The 22,169-nt window shown below is 34.5% G+C and overlaps 1 protein-coding gene across 1 annotated transcript in view; it reads left to right on the top strand.

Moving 5' to 3' along the window:
• Nucleotides 1-416: 416 nt before the first annotated feature.
• The window catches only part of LOC124362862 (sialin), a 47,904-nt gene continuing 26,151 nt past the window's right edge, over nt 417-22,169 (top strand). Inside the window, exon 1 of the mRNA XM_046817722.1 lies at nt 417-744. Coding sequence (XP_046673678.1) covers nt 732-744 — 13 coding nt within the window. The 5' untranslated portion in view covers nt 417-731. The remainder of the gene's footprint in view (nt 745-22,169) is intronic.

Raw genomic sequence — 22,169 nt, 5'->3', positions numbered from 1 at the left:
TAGGACTTCCACTAGTTATACTTGGTTGTGTTTTAAACCAATCAACGTCTTCCGATTGTAACAACATGCTTGCATAATAGATTTAAGTTAATAATCTAGAAGGTTCTTGAAATCAATAGTGTGGACAGGAAAACTTGCACGATTTTTGTCAACAATCTAAGTTGCTGAATTGTAATTGAGGAACTTGATATAAGATATTTATGGGCACGTTTATAGTTGTGTGAACCAGAACGAATCATAACAACTGGGCGCGTTTTATTATTTAACTGTGTCAGCAGTATAGATTACATGATAATGAGTCTATATACTATGCGTATCACAGTTGTTGTATTGGGACTACTGTAAAATCGATCTGCCGGACTGTTCGTTTAAGCGCAGACGTTGGTAGCACTGTATTGTATCAGTTGCAACAGGGACAGGCCCAGTGGAGTGTGTACTTCCTCGTATTTGTTTACGTCTGCTCAGTCAGTAGACTTGCATTTAAGCTGCTAGTCATCAAAAATAAAATTGTCTCGTCACCACTCGATAACTTAGTGTACTGATAAGAAACTGCCGATTGACGATATGAGTGTGTCTAACGATAACTGTAAGAGTGCTATTGTCACTATCCCGTCAGCTGTGACGATATCGTTCCCGCCACCTCTGTTGTCGCCGCCAGCTGCTCGCTTCTGCTACTGCTACTGTTGCTCAGTCAGTCTGTCTCAGCCGACGCGATAACATATCAACTAGTTATGGCTTTTTTGGGTGAGTACCGTACATATCTGAAATATACCTAATTATCCATTATGACTCATCATAAATTAGATCGATATTTTCATTAATCGTCGAGCCTTTTTATAATTTGTATTATTGATTTCCATCATAATTATTTCAACTGTAACAGCGTTCTTCCCGAAGTAATCAATAACGATTTATTCTATTCTCGCAGTCTGCGTCGTTTGTTATGTAAACACCACACAAGTAAGACTTCAAAGAAGTGGGCCATCGCGGTCTGAGAGCGCACGTGTACCCTTACTTACCGGCACACGCGTCATATAATACGTACTGTATCGTTTTGGGTCCGTAGGCAACTTCAAGATTCCTTATAACTTCATGTTCGACGTGATATTTCATCTCATATAGTTATAATTCAGGGTATTAATCGAAAACGTGTTCACTAGATCAAGAATTAATTTAGTGTTGTTCAACTAATTAATATCTAGGCTTTCATGAATAAATAAAAATATAATATTAAGTCTGTGCGTGTGTCGCGCTGTGCTTATAAAAGAAAATCATTGCTTCTTTTAGATATTTCCAGGCGTAAACCAGGTGTATTTGAATCCAAGCGACAAGCCTCTAGGGTCTACTGTAGAAATCAATATAAGAATTTTCTTTCAAATATGTCCAGAACCTCACTAACTTGGATATTGATTCTAAAAAATTGAATAAATAAGCGACATTAAAGCAACAAATAAGGGAGCAGGTACATTATTTTAAGAAATTACAATGTCTCAATGGTATTGTAACAGGTAACTGTGAAAAAACTTTGTTGGTCTTGTAAAATCATATTTTTTTTTGTTCTGGAGAAATTCTTGCAAGATGACAGTAGTTATACGTAAATATTATGCTGTAAAAAGTACGTATGTTCAATAATGCAATTTTTTCCACGACAGATTTAATATGAAAGAAATATGACAGTATAACCTAAACATTTTGGCTAAGATATGCCATTTTCGAGAACGTTAACCCTTTTAAGAATCCTAGAACTCTTAGTTTTCGAGCAGTATCTGAAACAACATAACTTTTAGAACCGCAAAATTCGTTCTACCTATTAGCTAATATAATAGCCCAGCTATTGATCCATCTAGGCTCTACATTACTCTAGCCTCTAAACTGGCTTGTGTCAGGATTCTATGACAGCTATTGATTTCTCCCTTTGTGGTAACTGGCCAGGGATATGCATATCTGGCATTTGGAATTTCGACCCCTAGCTTCTGGAATATGACAACTTTCAACTACTACAGCTTTGGCGAGCTCCTGGCCACTGGAAACTTCTATCCTCTATAAGTTTTAGGCATCTTAGAGCTCTCATCTTTTAGAAGCAACTAGTTTATTGAATCTTTTACCTAAAAAAAACTTCCGAAGAATGCTGGTCAACATTAAGAGCTTCTCGCTTCTTAGAGAGCCTTCGGTCTCTAAAATCTTTTAGTCTAAGGGAACTTCTAAGAGGCCTGCATCATCTCCAACCTTTAGAAGCTCGTGATCTCTGGAAAGTTTTGCTCTCTTGGCGCTTCCGAACTCCATTTGACCCACGAGTACTTCCGGTCTCTAAAATTCCACAGCCTCTTAGAGCTACTTGTCTCTTGAAACCTTATTCTTTAGAAGCTCCTGGCATTTTAGAGTTACCGAATTTTAAACTACTTACTTATAAAGTGATTGAACTTATTAGAACTTGTGACCCGATGCATCTAGAAGATTTTGAAGCACTTAAAAGCGTCTACCCTCTAGAAACTCTAGAAATGTCACTCACAGCCTCTGATCACCCCAGACATAGGAGCCTTTTGGCTCGGAGCTTCTGTTCTCAGGAAGCATCCCGTATATAGAACTTTCGACCTCTGGAAAGTCCAGGCCTATTTGCAGCTCTAGATACGACAAACGTTTGGCGTATAAGAGATACCACCTTTAGAACTTTCCTGACTTCGTAGCTTCGGACCTGAAAGACTTCACTTTATATTTATAAACTGCCGGAATGTAGAAGGTTTCGGCTAATGGGAACTCCTGGCCTTTGGAAATACCTGGTTTCTAAGAGCTCGCGATCTCTGGGAATTCCTTGTCCCTTGAACAAATTCTTTGCCCTAGCCTCTAGCAGTTGTATGTAAGGAATTGCCCACCTTCTAGAAACTTGAGTCAATTTTAATTAATCTCATACCATCATAACACTTGAACGGCTGTTCTTACGTGAAAGAACATTTGTGGCACTAGAACTCCTTAGCCCAAAAGGAGTACAATTCGTAATAATTTAAGTGTTCTCTAAAAACTGTCAAACCATTTTATGCCAAATCCCGCGATTTCATCGTAAGGCGTTCAGCGCAGTATAGTAAAAAAACGTTTAACCTTTGGCTCAAAGAATACGAAATAATAATATTGGTTTACCATTTGTGCCAAGAATGCCAATTTCAATGGTTTTTTTTAATCTATGGATCCCTAAAACGACCACGGTTGTTGTTTTTGGGAACTCTATCCATTCGAAACTGCCCATTAATCATCCACGGTAACATTAGTTCCATAGCACGTACATCTAGTTAAACAACGTGCATCATTTTCTGAATAGTGAAGATTACTACTTTATAGACAGGTTCCGCAAACTCATTATCCAGACATTGTTTTAAAGATTGTCTGTGCACTGGTTTGCAGACCATCAGTTTTCCATATTAAGGTTTTTGTCATATGTTCAAACTGGGGCTTGAATCTCTCACATTAACGTATGTCAAGTAAACTGTAAACAGGACATACAACAAAACCAGCTGTTGTTTCATAAGATAGGCTGGGTATGTGACGTCTAGACACATGGTGGTGGAAACATGCATTTAATCAAACGGTTTATGGTCGTAGCTGAAGTAGGAAACTGACATGAGGGATATGTTTACCGGTTTACAAAATCTTTCCAGATTCACAGCCAGACCCCGGGACCCAAGGCAGGTTTGAAACTTTAAAAGCATTTAAAAGTGGTTATTTCTTTTCACCACTTTTCAAACGGGTAGTAACTGAAACATTTAGCAAAAGATATATTGCAATAGTTCATGAATAATTAATTTTGCCAATCATTTTCCCTGTTGTATAAGTACAAATACGTATTTACAGCCAACACGTGTTTAATTCAATTATTGTCTTGTTTTATTGATTGAAAATATTAAATATTCAAATGACCCAGTAATATTCATTGTGCCTCATAACAACTCAGCCTATCGTTAATTTTATTGTTATTGCTTACCAAGTGAATCCTTAATGTATTTCACAACGTTATATAATAATGTAGTTGTAGTAAAGGAATGTTGTTTGCGTAAAAATAATGTAAAATAACTCTTGTAGAGTGCATCACCATATTTTATAATGTTCATGATTTTAATTTAAGGTTTATCCCAAGTACTGTATGTGATCCTTATTACAGTGTCTAACTTAGATTCACACTTCAGTTTTGTAGTCGTGAATAGTATCTTTGACAGCCACTGCAGTCTTCCATTTTTACTACACAGTAAGGTCACAATGCTTCCTATTGTTTTTATTACTTATAATGCTTGTTTTTTTTTACATTCAAATTTACATGTTACAAACCAGTGTGAATAATGAAGGAAACGAGATTTTACTGATATTTTCCATTGTTCAGTGATACAAAACAAAATTTATATCAGTAGTACTGATTGTTTTGTATCACTGGACGATAGCAATAATGTCCGGAAAAATCCCATCGTCATAAGCAAATTCCAAACAAAGGAGTGTGGATGGATTATCAAGTTGTTGGTTATCAAAGTAAACGCTGAGTACAATTTTATACTATTTATAGAACGCTCAGTCGAGTCCCGAGTAGAGTGCATTTAGCATTTTATAGCGATTGATTAGCGCTACAGAAAACACTAATCGATGTAATATCTGTATGTTTATAGTATTAATCTTTACGTATTGATTTTTTGTGCAAAAAATCAGTATTTAAGAACAGCACTATGTCGAAATTATTAACGTATAAATGAAAAGATTGCTGCTTTTCTGCATGATAAAATATGAGTTATTACAGATTTCTTTAAACTGAGTACGGTAGCTGAAATCTTGACACCCAGTTCACTTACAAGCTTTTGCTTGTAGCCACAAAGAAAAAAAACTAATGTTTTTTTTATGTCAAAGTTTCAAAAAATGTACAATTTTGATCATACAATAAAGTACAATCGCCTTATCACGTATAAGATAATGTAAAATATTTCGTAGAGGAGATATGTGTCTACCTTTACGTTGCTTTAAAATGGATGTTGAAAAATATTGTTCAAGATAAATAATGACAACATTAACCAAAATGACTTAAAGACAGGATACAATTTTCTTCTAAGTTTTCCGGTTTACGCCTCGTCAAAATTTTACTAACACAATATTGAGCCAGTTTGGCCTAGCTGTAGAAGCCCATTTTAAGTTTTTTTTTTTTTTTTTTTTTTTTTTTTTTTTTTTTTTTTTTTTTTTTTTAGTTTGGTTTGAGAAACACATGTTATGAATGAAGAATACTCTCCACAGTAAAGCCGAAATATGTCAAGATTGAAAATTGTTAGCAATTTCGTGTCGCGGTGTAAACGGAAAACCTTAGAAGATAGGCATTACTCCTGCCAAGTAAATCTGAGACACAACGTCGCTATTTTTGGAGTTCCGTTCTGCGGCTTGATTAAATGAATAGTTCGTGATCCCGTTTGAATGGATTTTAATTTTAAACGGAGGCAGTTGACGGTAGGGTCAACTCTGCGCACATGTTGGCTCCGGAACCTGTCTCTCCCATCGGATGTGATAACTCTTATCAGGGACCAGCTGTTGCCTCTTGGGTGACCGACAATATTCACATCTTTGAGTCAGCTGTTGTTTATTTTTAGACGCCCCTTCACTATTTCTTTTATTCGAAGGGTTGACTTTTGGTTTCTTCTTTTCCATAAGTTATGTCTGGGTTTAGTATAGTGAAATTGACTAAAAGAATATGTCTAATAGCTCATAAACATTTTTCAAAATAGCCTTTGTAATAAATGTGTTTTTTTTTCAAATTATACTTAGGAGATTGGTTACGTAACCTTTAAACCAGCGTTCTTAAGGTGGATTAGAGGATTTTATACGACTAACTTATCGCATATGATATGGAACTTTTTAAAAAAGATGTCCAAGTCATTGTTGGGTGGTAGCGGATTTAAAGAGGTTGAAAGGTTTAGGGCTGGAAATGGAATTTCAGCAGTTTGCCTATAAACAACACCATAAACTTCATGGTTTAAATTCCATTAAAAACTATAAAACTACTTTTGTTATTTTTGTTTATTGAGCTTTCATGTGTTAAAACACGTACTAACATTCGCTTTAAGTTAAAAAATTTAAATTTGTCTTAGCCACCATTTTTTTCTGACTTGAGATGACCTCTAACTTTTAATGTTAATTTTCTTTCATAAAGATCTTTAAAACGTTGTGTAGTGTTTGGTGAGTACTGTAAAGCTGATATCAAAGAAGCATTTACTATATAAATTTTACTATAAATTTAAAGACTGTTCTAAAACGCAAACTTGATCGAGCAAACAAAGTAACAAAGCCAACTAAGGCACAAAATATATTAAGCCAGGAATAAATTACAATCGCTATAAGTATACACTTTTAGACATATTTCCTGGATCGTAGGAACAAAGAAATCTCAACGTTGGTGTCGGAAATATAAATTATGCGAACCAGAAGTGCTCATACGACAGCCATCTAAATTGCGTATGAAACCGCGGGGAACCTACTAGTTTTTTAACATGAATTATTTGTAATCGTGACCTTTCAACACTTTTACATCATTAGTATTTTTTATTAACTAAGATGTTCCAAATTTTTACCGGTTTGATTTATTTTAAAGAGGAATAAAACTAAAAGGGTTTAAGAAGCTATTAAATAGTTTATTGTGGCCGAAGTCGCTGGTAACTTGCTAGTAACTCAAAAATATTATATACTGTGTTTCCGGGATTTGATCGAACTTAAAAATTATGTCGTAGCGGTATATAGCCATGAATAGCAACTGCAAGTTTTGAATGGAACTTAAAAATCTCTTGTGTCCGGTGCAAGTACGTTTATTTTGTGCGTCAGTGCTTAAAAGGACTTCCTTCTTTAGAAATTAATTTACTTTAAGTGGATCTAATGTCCAACATAACATTTCCCATGTAATATGTAAGGGGCATGTCATCTCACCTATGTATCATTAACTAAAATATAAATAGGTCCAATGCCTTTAAATACTGTCCTCACATTAAATGTAATGAATTGTTTAAATCCAAAATTTGCTAAAATATGATGTCAGTTTTGTAAGATAATACTTGGATTGTCATAAATGTTTGTGGTTTAGCACTTAATATTATGACAGGATTAAAACTTTTCCTAGCAAACCGTGAATACCAAATAACATAGCAATTCACTGAGCAGAAACATGTTACATAAAATAGGTATACAGGTGTTTTTTTTATCAGCTAGATTTCTAACTTTGTAAATGTACAGTTTAACTTAAAATAGAGATAATAATATTTATTTTAAGACTAACATATAAATCTCTAGCGCTAAACAATAATAAAACACACAAAGATGCAATAAATTTCATGTTCATATCTGTTGAAAAATATTATTTTATTGTTAATCGTTCTTCCTTTTAAAATTGTACTATGGATATAAATACATTTATGAGTAATATACGTTGTTTTAATTTGTCACCTATCTGGACTTTGGGTCCCACTTATTACACTTATTAAATTTGTATAAGTTATTGATTTCTTCAATAAGAGTATCCGTCGGTAAAGTAATTTTTCTTCTAGAATTATATTCAAATTGTAAGTCGAAAGTTAACTTACATTTTAGGTTAATCTAGCGTTACTATCCAATTCAGCATTTATTTGTAAATTGTAATTAATCATGTATTGGTAATTCAAAAATAAGAATTGTTTAATATGAGATCATAATTAGTTTTCATAACCTTTTGTAAAATTGTCCATACTGCAAGTTGTTTTTTAATAAACATAAAGTTCGTTGTTAGTACAAATAATCAACAAATTTCCGTAATTGAGTTATACCTATTTTAAAAGATTAATTTTTAATAATGTCTTATCTCCTGATACATGTTTAGTACTCATATATACTCGCACTCTTTTGTGTAAGCTAATATGTCTCTGAATACAAGAGAGAAATTTTGGTTTATAGGCCAAGAGCCACTATTTAATATTTTGCCTATCTATAGTTATATATTTAAAGTAATTTGATACAATTATAAATGTAATATAATAAATATGATCTAAAGTATAGTTTTAATTAATAACAGTAATAATAAAACAATCAAATATACATTTCAATTAACGTTTTGCCTACTATAAGTGACGTGTCTACTCGCATATACCGTATTACACTAATGATGGACCAAGATAAGGTATAATTATAACAAAACTGACTGTAGATGTTTATCATTCATTAGGATATTGCCGAATTACTCAGATAGTGATGTATGGAATTTGTTCAAATTTAATCCCAATTAGCAACCCACTTCATAAGTGATACCTTGAGTTTTGGTTTGAGTAAGCTGTTATATTTACTGCCTAAGCAGTACGCTGTGCGTGTGTAGTGGAAGTATCACTCACATTCTTCCACAGAATGAAGATTAAGCGCAGGTAGAAAAGTTATTTCACGGCCAGGTCAGTTTTGAAAAGTAGGACAGTTTAGTCCACGCCGACACCCGTGGACTAACTGTCCTACTCTGCAGAAAAGTGACGTCAGCCACCCTCGTCAAAAAAGTAGGCGTGGACCTACAGTCCTACAATCAGGGAAGAGACACTGTTGTGATGCTAATCGAAAATTGCAGTTTTGTACCCCACCGAGGTACCTATACTGAGTCGTTATTCTTGGTGCGACCATTAAAATGTTAATATTGAGTATACTTTTTATTAGCCCTGCATATTCTAGTGTATTCTAATCCATATTACATATATATGTACATGTATGCCATATTCATGGGTAATATATCCTTATAAAAGCTTAAGCAACACGTATTAAACCCACTGTAATACAAGTTAGGATATGTTTCTGCTGAGAAAGGCTCCCAATTAACAGGACTGTAATGAAATGGATAATACATCTCCATTACGTATGAAATTGTCTTGTTACCTGATAGCAAAAACAATGATGAACTAGAGATGGGACTTCCGGGACACGCCCGTCCATCGGCACACCAGAAAGGATGTGTGTGTTGACATATGAGGCGTAGGAGGCTAGTCGGTGAGAACGTTGAACAAATACTGTTTTTGTGTGTGGGAGTTGTGTGGTATTCGATAATGAGAGTTTTTGGTTTATCGCCTAACAAACATGCATAATCATCTACAGTAGTATTGTTATATTACGGGTACTGCGGTAGTTCTCAAGTAGGTTATTACAAACTTTTGAAATCTCCAGGTTTTTGTTTGTAACACAAACAGTGATGTGTATGTTAAATTTTAACTGAAGAAATCTTGGAGCTGTCAATAACAATTAACACCGATAAAAGCGAAAAAAGGTAGTAGGAGAGAAAAGGAATGTCGGCGAGAACGCTGATACATACAACAGACTGTTGCGTTTTGAGCCAAAGGAATTCATGACGATACCTTCTCCAGTATCGTCTGCATAAATCTCCAACTCATCAGCAAATTAAACATGCTGTTACTTTGTGACGTTTAATTATGTAACGTAAAACTAGTGCGATGTCGATCACAATATTACAAGTTGCATCCTTAGAAATGTCCATGATATTTTCCTCACAGCCATCGTCAAAGTAACTTCTGCACTAATCGATTGCTTTACACTTCCGAAATCCCTGAACTGAGTTCTTTGGAAATGGCCACTTTTCACTTACATGATGCTGGTATATTAAAAATTGAGAATCCGAACAGAATTAGATTTAAATATACGAATAGTCCCACAAACAAAAGAATGTTATTGAGACCACCAAGTTATAAAATGAGTTTGAAAAAAGAGCTATGACAGCAGTTACCACCAGATAGCAGTCTAGGTGCAGATGAAAGTGTAATTTTAGAGTTAATGAACGTGAAAGCAGTAGGTAATTCTGTGTATTTAATTTTGCCGGTCAACAGAAAAGGGTGCTGTACGCGGACCTCTCAATCATATCCAAAGGTATACGAAGATCATGCTTCAATCAGACAAACATGAAAAAAATAATTAATTCACATATTTATTCCCTAAGCTTCTGGGGAACATGTCCACAAACACATTCACAATCCAAAACAAGGTCACAACCCGTCTGACAGGATAATAGCTGACTGACAGGATGCTGCGTTTTAGCAATGAAAAAAGTCCTATTAACCAACAGATTGTCAGCGAATTAACATGAGCCAAGAGGGTTACAGTGGAAGCTGGAACTGTATTCTACTGCCTAACAATTCCAGTCCCTGGAGCAGCCGAAATGTAACCGGATCTCTAGAGGAAGGAAAATTACATCTCTGAAGTACCGGTAAATCTGCTGGAATGTGACGGTTGGCTAAACAATTATCTGAAAGTTCCATCATCACAGTTACGGCATGAATAGAGAAGTTATCGTCTGCATTTTCCGAGTATTTCTTATATAAGAGTTCAAAAGTACTATGTTATGTATAAATCTTTGGCTCTTGCCTATTCCCATCGCTTTAACATCTTATTCGAGTGATTAGCAATATAAAGATAACCCCAACACCAAACGATATTCAAGAAATAACCTCATACTTGACACAAACACATGTGTGACAACCAGAGATAACTTGAACTCTGTCAGCGGAGCGAGGATCCTTGGGATGCCTGGAGGAATTTAGTGCCTGGAGATATCTGGCAGATAAGAAGTGAGTGGGGGGGTCTAACTCTCTTAAGAGGGCATCTCAAAATTGTTGTCTCCGTTATCTGTAAGACTGCAGACTGATAAAAGGAAACCCTAGGGCGCGGCGTGACAAGCCATCCACGGCCCAATCTCCTACTTAAAACCGGCTCAACTGATGGCCATCTTGATTCTAGCCTTATAAGAACAATGTAAACCTCTTGTAATTTTACGACCTTTGTTAGTAATACAGTACAATCATGGGAAATGATATAATAAATACGCATCCAAAAGCTATTTAGTTTATCCGACTTTTTTGGAGATATTCGGTACTTTTGTATTATCTGGAGGCCATTTTCTTCTTACCTGCTATTTTTTATTTGGTATTTACAAGTAGGTAAATACATTTATGTACGTCTTATAAATTTCAAAAGTTCAAGTTAACATTTAAGAGCGCTCATGTGATCTGGACTTTAATGTAGGTATTATCTCGAGGGATGTTTTACTTTTTTTCGCCAGAAGTGCGGGGTGGGCCCGAAGGCGTTAAACGATCTGGCACGTAATCTGATGTCGAGAAAGTACCGATCGGAAATGCCCCTGGCCATTAGTACGAGCTTCGGTGACGCCAACGGCGCCACCCTCCACTTCTAGCGAGAGAAAGAACATCCCTCGTGATAGAACCTAAATTCAAGCACAGATCACGTGAACGTTGGTAAAGGTTAACTTTAACTTTGGTACTACTTTGAGAGTAGCCTCCAGTTAATACGAAAGTACCAAAAATCCTACTTAACAAGAAACATACAAACACACTATCCATCCGGCTCTTAAGCACACATAACGCGTGATCATTAAATAAATACAATCTAACCAGGTATATCGTGTTTGCTTAAAGCACTCAACCAATTACTAGGTTCTGATGAATACAATTTTAGGCAATACGTAAGCGAACCGCGGGAACAGAAACTGCCTCTCTTTTAGTCGCACTAATTATTTATTGTAAGTTTATTTTAAGTGTATTATTGATATGTTTGCGTAAGTTAACATCTTGAATCTTTTTTTAATCTTATGTAAGAATATTTTCACAGCTCTAGTCCACTGAAAACTTTCTTCAAACGATATGCAGTGACTCATTATAAATTCATTTCCAATGAATTATTTACAGCCAATTCTAGGTTAGTAAAAAGCACCTTCACTTCTTTATAAATTTCTATTAAGGTGATGTCAAAATATATATACCTTTTTCATATTTAATATGTATTTATAATACCGATTTATTTAGCCAAAAATGTTTTCAGGTTTGTTTTCGTTCGTTTTTGGGTCAATAAAAATGGATACCACATTTAAAATTACTGTTATTGCTGTTTTCCACCTATACGTTTTTAAGTATTAAACATTTTTATTTAGCTGTGTAAGGTACGCATTTCTAAATTTATATTGACTCTTTCCTGTTTTTTATCAATTCTATCTTTTCTCCTTTTTACATGAGCGGTACACATCCTCTTCATCCTTGTGCATGTCAAATATAACTTATGGCTATTTTAAAATTTGTAGTGATAATAGTAACACGCATATCTTGTTGTATGGCCTGCATAATGTGACCTTTTTCCCTTTGCACATGTATACCCACCAACCACATTTTCTTAAATCTATCGCCGTAAGAACCAGTTGTGCAATAGCTGTTGCTTTATTCATTGTTGTTAAATCATTGTCCTCTCGGAGTCGTGTTGACCAAAGAGATAAAAAAGCAAAGCAATAAATCTGGTCTTTGACAGCCGAGGACGGCGAGCGAATGGCGTCCATATCAGTTCCTAAAATTTTACTATCGTTGCCCTGGAATAAAATAGCTTCAAATCTCTATCAATGATTTACAACCAATTTGAAATTCGTAGAAAACTTGTATTATCGCGCTAAATTGTAGGTCAAAGATGTGCAAGAGATCTATTTGAAAAAACAACCTGATTATTGAATCAGTCTCGGATGGTATAAATCTCTCTGAAATTTGACTATGGTCAGTAATTGGCTGAAGATAATAAAACGTGATAACTGTCAGTTTTGTACGACTTTTAGATTTTTGAAAAAAAAGTTAGATCAAAAGAGTGGATCTCTATATGTGCATCGTGTACTGTTTTACGAAAGAACTAGTAGCATATACGTACCTGCACTCCAGCATACTTCCTGCAACTCGTTTATCCATGTATTCGCTCACCTTCACAGCATGAAAACCAATAAACTATAACTTCAATTGATATTTGACTGACAGCGACTTACACGTTATAGGTCGTAGCCCCTGTACAGACAATGTTGGGCTTACGAGAATAGACTGATTTCCACCCCACAAAGAGACCCATTCAAAGGTGCACTTCACTAAGGACTGAGAGCTTCGTAAAACTGTTCAGTTAATATATGTTTCCATTTGAATGTGAATCTGATGATTAGCAAATTAGAAGTGGCCACAGACTTGCTCGCAAGAACATATTTCTGCACATATCTTGTCCATATTCTATTCCATCCTCTCTTGTTTACATTGATGCTGCAAGCAAAATGAGAAATCAACGATGAATCGTAACTGGCACATTCATTCCCTATGCCACACACCACAACATACTACTAGAATGGCAGTGTGTTACTCTTTCTACTACCCACAAAATCAATATTTCTTCAGTACCTTTATCACTTGCCAACCTTGGAGCAGTATTGGGAATATATTAGCTGCAAAAGCCAAGTAAACACTTTCTTGCTACCTCATGTTGGCATTGGAAATACTCAAGTTCCACCGCCAATAATGATTTTTTGTGACCTCTTGGTGATTTGATAATAAATTACAAGGCTGTTATTGTTATAAATTGTTTAACACGCAACAGAAAACTTCAGCTTATTTACAGATAATTAACTGTTTGTAACATTTTTTAAAAGTACCTAACATTTGATAGATTGTATCTTTATTTTGTATACTCTTATGCATTAATGATCGATTGATGATTATGCATTGATGATTATGTATTAACTAATTACTTTACAACGCCTTCTTCACAATGGCGGTTCCTTCTTGCCTATACTAAATTAAGAAAATGACTTTATTCCTTATATCTTATCAATTGCAATGCAATGGTCACTGGCTTTGCCAGCAACTTGCTATCTATAACGTGATACTGTGAATACATCGGCTTCACTACCAAACCTAACTTACCAGCTTGAAGGCAACATTTTGATCACATTCCGGCTTTATCAAAAATCCTCTCTCTCCGGCATATACCCCGTAAATAAGTGCCTATATTTTTAATATTATATAATACTAAACTATATATATATATATATATATATTATATATATATGAATTTTTATTTAAGCGCACATGACAAGAATATTGAACGTATATATTAAATCGTAAAACATGTTCATTTACATTATAACTTAAAATGCAAAGTTAGTATTTTATAACAAGGTAGGGTGTGTGCTACATCATGTGTCGCGTAATATGCTTCGCTAAGGTTGAATTAAAATTTCAAGCCTACAGCTCCTTTCATTCTGGAGATGACTCTCCTACGGTCAGATAAGGCTTCAGTGACGCACAGCGAAAATCCATATTTCGACATGCATCGTCATAGAACTAATTCTTGTCATGTGGAAGTTAAGTTTGATGCAAAATTAATAGATTGCAGATGATCTTTGTCGAGATATCTTGCTACATTATACATCCACATTTTTGTTCATTAAGTTAGTTTGCATAACAGTGTTTAAAAATTAAAATTCCTGTCAAGTTGGAGGAGAGGGGTGGGGGTTGCTGCAACCCAAGAGTGCGCAAACATCAGATCTTGTCACGAACTTTTCTTGTAGTGTAGCTTACACTCCGCAAGACTGCACACTTCGTTGCTATAATGCAAAGTAGGTATAATACACCACATCACATGTCACGAGAGATTGCATGCAAACTTTCAAACCTATAGCTTATTTCACTCTCAAGATGTCATGCGGACATATAGACAGACAGACATTGTACAGAAAAGAAAGTTTTACAATTCCCCGGCAGACAAAATATGCATTGGGTCAGTCTACTGACTGATAGATAGGCTTCAATGGCGCTCAGAAAAATTCCATCTAAGCAAATGCCACAATCATTCCTGTTGATGCAGAAGTTTCATGCAAAATGTTTACAGATTACATCTTTCTCAAGATAACTTGTTGCATGTTATATTCACATTTTTTTGTCATTGAGTTAGGTTTAATAGCAGAATTAAAATAATAACACTTCCGGTAGAGGTGAGGAGGATTGTACAAAACAAGAATGCCCTGAAATCAAATCTTGTCATCGACTTTTAACATTGACTTTCCATTCTATTAAACTTTCTTTTTCCTGTATGAATAATCCAAATGTGCTAGTAAGTTACTTGTTAAAAACTCATATGATTGTACTCAGCGTATATAAAAATGTATTTATTCTATTTTCTGTTGCCATCGTGCATACCCATAAGACCAATGTAAAACTATGTGTTAACACACAGTCAAATCCCATGGATTAGCATGCAACATCATCGAACATTATTTACTAATATTTAAATGAAGCTTCATACAAAATGTCTGGTCTCTATGTTAGTTCGTTTTCAGGATATCGTGCGGACAGACGGGAAAGAAAATTTTGCAGCCCCTCGAATGAAAGAATTAACTGAGAGTCAGCCAATTATTGAACCCAAGACTTGTAGGACTTTTGGTGTGTAGTACTTTAATTGATGGTAACTAACTAGCTCGATGTGTGTAGACTACAAATAATAAACATTCTAAACGTGCTCGTTAAGTACTTTTGGTTTTTTTAATAAATGCATAATTATTTTCTTTAGATCATACTTTGTTGGAGTTAAACACTTGGTTAATAATAAAGCATGAGCATTGATGTGAAATTATTGAAGCTGAACCTGAATGCTACAAAAATCTTAGGCATATCTAAATGTTATTTTTACATACAATTTGTATTCAAACTTCTGCAACTTTTTTATTAAGTTTTGTGGGGGCACTGTTTGCGCCATATCATAAGGCATAAATAGTTTTTTTTCTTTTTTTAGTGGAGTATAAATGGTAAATTTTATTCCATGCAAGTGTAAATAGACTACTCGTATATTTGACAATGAAACAAGGAATATTTTCTGTTCTCTGCGTACAAAAAGATTGGATTCAGAATGTAACATGTAACTTTTTCCAAACAAACTAAATCTATGTTTGCAATAATATGCGACTAATATCTGGTAATATGTGGATACCTCCATATCACATTGAGTTGCACCGACTGTAAGGGAACATTTTTGCTTGGTATTGCATGTATTGTCTGAGCGCGATCCACTGTTTTAAATTTACTAGTCACTGTTATTTAATTTATATTTCAATCTTATTTCACACTTCAAACATCATTTCCTACGTTCCAGTATACATGGCGTAAACCTTTGGTAACAAAAAATTACAAACTTGAGATATTCTACTTCATTGTGAATGAACATAGCGTCAAACTATTGGTATCAAATCAGTTATAGTATTGAGATATTCGAGATCGCTGTGGAGAGCTATCTTCACTAAATCGCTTTATTAGTTCAGTTTATCATCAATTGACTGAAGAATGCTCTTAACAGCGAGACCTAAATATCTCAATATTAAGTGTTTTCAACGTATTCATGTGATAAGACTCGGGCTGTTTCGAATATAATCAAGACGCTACAAATCTAAGAAACAAAAACAAAATACCCATTTTAGTAGAAACCGTGCATACAGAAAACTGAAGTCTCAATCAAAACTTTATTTTTTGCTAAGTAAATAAACCGATACAGTGGAGTATCTAAGGGCCCAACATAACTTATTGAAATACGCAGACGGACACCCCTTTGTCCTTTTAACCCCAAAATCAGAACAGTTCTACCTTGGACCAATATAAACTAATGTCAACTATATCAAGTCTCTAGGACCTTCCTATCAAGCGTAATCGCACCTACAGACGGATGAACGAGACGATTTTACGTTAAGGCTTCGTTGAGTCCTTAATGGATAAAGAATTAAAAATGTTTTTACTATATTACAACTTCGTACAAAAGATTCCAAATTTCAATAAAATCTGACCATATGTGTGTTGTCTAGCATTAACCGCGGATGTTTGGGCGGTCATATGATGTAATTATTATATAGCCTATAGCCTTATGCCCAAGGTTTATTCGAAGCTGGAGTTCTTGCTCAGTGTAACTATGGTACGAGATATATCATTGCAAGTCTGGTTTGTGGCTATGGTATGATACGTATCATTGCAAGCCAAGGGTTGTGGCTGGAATAATAAACATATAATTGCAAGCCTGGGTTTGGCGAATAAACTGTTGTTTAATGCACTTAGGTCTGAGATACATGGTTTAATCTTCGCACGAGTATAGCATATTAATTTCTTGCGATAAGACTGTTATACAAATTATTACCGTAATTGAAATCTCTCTGCATTATTAATAAATAATAAAGCCAAATGGCCAGTGCTACAATGATATGTCTCGTATTTTAAAAGACCCGTCAACAGAATGAAATAGTGTTGTACCAAATGTCATCGTTGTTTCTCTTTCCTGTGATATCTATTTTGGTTTACTTAAACAATTTTTCAAACCAAGTACCACAAAACTGTTATGATCACCAAAATGTCTCAATAATTTAATGCATCATCACAATAGTTTTTCTTTTACTCGGTATATGGATGAATATACCATAACTTAGCAAGCCTGAAGCCAACATAAAATACCTTGCATCACCAACCAGGCAGGAATGTAATACGAGTAGGCTTTTTATTTGATTCCTTTTTTTAATTTCAGATTCAGATTGTAACAAAAAGGTTGGCCTGAGTATGCATTTTCAGACTAAGTTTAACTATGCTAAAAATGAAGAATAATTTCCTCGCATTTTTGCTTTTTTAGCAGTTATACACCATTTTTATTAAAACAACATTATATTTCTTTTTACCTTCATGATTGCTACAAAACTTAGAAAACGGGTCAATTTCAGAAGGTATTATACTAGATAAATCCTGTTTATATCAGTTTAATATTTTTTGGCGACCATTTAATTTGTGTTTTATGAAATATGTAATAAACTATTGATTCATCAAACGTATATAAGATAATAGTTGTATATACCTTTCCTTTCCAAACATACATCATATTTTGTAAAAATCGGTTAAGAAATAACTGTTTTATGGCAGGTTTCGTGTTTCACAGGCATATTAAATGGCCCATAATTTGACAGTATTAGAACAGCTGTTATTCGGATCAGCTGTTCCTGTATTAAAATGCAGCACGGAAACTGACTATTGAACCTTTACTATCTAATAATTAGTGTAAACATAACCAACTTAACACGTTTGCAAGATGAGTTTCCAATTGGTAGTGATGGATAACATTTACTTTTTTCAAGAGATGACGGACATGCACCTGATGTTTAGCCTTCCAAACTGCAACCGAGCTAATGCTCGTCGCTTGTATGCATAAAGGTTTCCAAATAGATATTTACCAAATGAGAAAAAAATTGTGAGATTTCATGATCGTCTTAGGGAGACTGAATTATTTGCACCCTTGGTGCATGACTGCGGTAGTCCAAAACCACTAGAACTTTGAGCTTAGAAGAGCGAGTGTTGAAAGCAGTTGAACAAGACCCTTAGCGAGAGTACCAGAGGAATCGCGTAAGTCGTGAGAGGCGTTGACTACATACTGTATGTTCATTTGGCGGATTTTGAAAACCCAAAAACTGCATCCGTACCACATTTAAAGAGTCCCTCTTCCGAGTGACAATACAAACAGGCTTGCTTTTTGAACCCCAATGTTAGAAAAGTATGCTCGAGACCTTATCATCGGTGATGTTTACCGATAAAGTTGGTTTGAACAAGCACGGAATTTTAAAAGTTCACAATATACACGAATGGGCAAAAACCCTCATACAACAATGCAATCTAGGTATGAGCAAAACTTCTCATTCAATGTATGGATATTAAATATCCATATTATAACAAATTTTGTTATTGGTGATGTGTTGACTGGTCCTTTAGTTTTGCCACAAAATGGTGAGAGTTATTTGAATTTCATCCAGAATAAGTTGTTTGAATTGTTGGAAGACTTGCCTGCTGCCACAAGACACCGTATGTGGTGTATGCATGATGGAGCTCCTCCGTGTTTTAGCGTTAATGTACGTGCATTGTTTAACAAACAATTTGGAAATAAGTGGATTGGACGTAGAGGACCAGTAGCTTGGCCACATAGGTGAAACCGACTGATTTTCATCTTTGGAAACATCTATAATCTCTAGTATACACACACATTCAATTTATACAATTGAAGATTTACAACAACGGATAGAAGAAGGTGTCAGACACATTAAGGCTACACCAGGAATCCTTGAACGAGTGAGAGAATCGTTACAACGTCGACTACGGCAGTGTATTGTCAACTATGGAAGACATACCGAAAATCTGATTAGTTTGGAATTAATAAGTTAAATAAAATTGATGATATTCTTCGGATGATACCTACCGTACAATAATTATTTCTTAACCAATTTGTACAAAATGAAGTATCCTTGGAAATAAAATATTATTTTAGAACTTTTTGTGTCTTATACATTTTTTATAAATACAGTGTTTTATTAGATATTTCATAAAACAGAAATTAAATGGCCACCATATAGAATATATTAAAACTGATTTGAAAATAATTTTATTATATAATACCTTTTGATATGGAACCGTTTTCCACCAACATTGCCAAATACATTTTATGTATTATTCACACCATTTTAACCAATGATAACATAAATTTTTAATTGTATAACATAAGAATAATTTTGTTATTTACAATTGTTTCAAATTTAGTTTACTATGTTACCATAAAGTATCACTGCAAGTCTGGGTTGTAACTATGATACGAGACATATCATTGCAGACCTGGTTCTGGCTATGGTACGAGACATATCATTGCAGGCCTGGTTCTGGCTATGGTACGAGACATATCATTGCAGGCCTGGTTCTGGCTATGGTACGAGACTATCATTGCAGACCTGGTTCTGGCTATGGTACGAGACATATCATTGCAGGCCTGGTTCTGGCTATGGTACGAGACATATCATTGCAGGCCTGGTTCTGGCTATGGTACGAGACTATCATTGCAGACCTGGTTCTGGCTATGGTACGAGACATATCATTGCAGGCCTGGTTCTGGCTATGGTACGAGACATATCATTGCAAGCCTGGTTGTGACTATGGTACGAGACATCATTGCATCCTAGGTTGTGGCTACTATTTAGCAACCTTGCATAGTTCGATTTCAATTTAACTGTTTTTAAAACATAAAATATATAGAATTCAACTAAGGATATCTCTTTGCAAGGTTAATTGTTTTATTGTTTAACTTTTTAAGATGCTATGCTGTGATACATGTGCAAATTTAGTGTTTATTCACTGCCGGGCCAAGTAAGTTTGTATTGTATATCCATGTCAAAATCTAAATCATAATTTAAACTTTATCAGAGATTTAATATAATTTATTGCACTTCGATTCTTGATAACAAATAAGAAAATGCACGGTGCTAATTTCAAAAACTGTACTACACAATTCATTCAGAATCTGCTCCCTAGAACAGAAAAAGAATCATTAGTAATGGTACGTTTAATAGTTGTACTGTATTGATTGATTATATTTCTGTTGGTTAAGTTTACTTAAATTACACGATAATACTGTAGATTATTTGCAAGAAACAAACATTAGCCACACGCTATACATATATCTGAACATGTCACAACCATATAAGTGTGTCTGTTGCTAAACAGTCATCTTATAATAGCTTTTTTTATCTTAAAAGATATCCCACCAGGTGTGTCAGTCTTCGCTCATTTATGTGAAGTTTTATATTGCTATCACCGTCCAGGTAGATAGTCTACGTCGGTTACGAAGAGCTATGATTTGTCTCTTATGGAAACATTTTTATGTTATACTTTCATTTTAACACTAACATCAGTCTTTATTTACTTTTTGAAAAATTTGAAACCATTATCCATTATATTTATGGAATTATTAAAATGGCCGAAAGTGCTTTTGACAGAAGTAGGCTTCATATACCTGTGCATGTATAATATGTAATTTCTTGGTTGCGGAAACAAGGCAAAATCAACTGCGGCACACAAAATAATAAGACCGGAGTAAATTATAATGGCCATAGCCTATATGTCCATTGTGTTTATTTTGAAACACAAAATTGCGTGCGAAGCCGCGGATAACTGCTATCTATTGTATTTATGGACTTGGCGTAATTAGCAGATAGTACAGTGTTTTTAATCACCTGTCAAAGTCAAGAATAATAAGACAGTATAATAATTTATACACATCTAAACAGGTAGTAAATGTTCGTTGATAATCACCTGTCAAAGTCAAGAATAATAAGACAGTATAATAATTTATACACATCTAAACAGGTAGTAAATGTTCGTTGATATTCACCTGTCAAAGTCAAGAATAATAAGACAGTATAATAATTTATACACATCTAAACAGGTTGTAAATGTTCGTTGATATTCGCCTGTCAAAGTCAAGAATAATAAGACAGTATAATAATTTATACACATCTAAACAGGTAGTAAATGTTCGTTGATATTCACCTGTCAAAGTCAAGAATAATAAGACAGTATAATAATTTATACACATCTAAACAGGTTGTAAATGTTCGTTAATATGCACCTGTCAAAGTCAGTTACACTTTAAAAATGTCGTGTTACGTGCAGAAGCTTTTCTTTGTCTGGGTTTGTTTTTAATGGGATTTTAATCAACTACAGCAAAATTAAATAATGTTACATCATAACTTAAAAGCTAAGGACTTCGACTTTAATCTCCCTTAAGACGGGGTTCTCCACACTGGCCTAAAATATGTCATTGCTACTGAAATCGTCGGAGCTATTCAATAAAATATCATCATGAAATATTAAAGAGAATTGTAAAAATTTCAGAGGTACTTATAAAAACAGATTCATTCTCCCACTTTAGGGCCCCATCTCTAAACCTAAATCTAAAATGGATCAGGAGATTGATTGGGATAAATTTCAGTGACTATAAATTATCTCAGGATTGTTTGGAATGTCATTTAAAACAATATTGCTCATAGTGTCTCTGTTTTCCAAAATGAAATTGCATGCGAATCCACGGGTAACCGCTAGTACATTATAAAAGGAGTCATCAAAGTAATCGTAATATTATTTTATCTCGATTTGAGTGTAGAAGTTAGGTGACAGCGTCAGTTGGCCGATTGACTGAAGTGCAGCTGTTAGCTGTAAGTAGGTCTGCTGTCAGGTTATTGACGTGACGACAGAGCAAACATATTACTGATTGATGACGTTAATGATTGCTTTGACATCGTATATCTCATACTTAAATATTTACTGTTTTCCTTGGGATGGTTGTTCTATTTTGCAATATTTAACTTAGTAAATTACTTTTTAATTGCATATAATAAACAATTGTTTTGTAATACAAAATTGCTACATGAAATACGTATTACCGTATGGTAAACTTTATTTGCCAAAAATGCATTTTAAATAATATAGCTATAATTATAAGTAGTTCCATTCCATTTGTTTCTTACAAAC

This window comes from Homalodisca vitripennis, chromosome 5 (assembly GCF_021130785.1).
Source record: "Homalodisca vitripennis isolate AUS2020 chromosome 5, UT_GWSS_2.1, whole genome shotgun sequence".
NCBI lineage: Eukaryota > Metazoa > Arthropoda > Insecta > Hemiptera > Cicadellidae > Homalodisca > Homalodisca vitripennis.
Note: the sequence above shows the minus strand (reverse complement) of the source record. Positions and strands in the feature narration are given on the sequence as shown.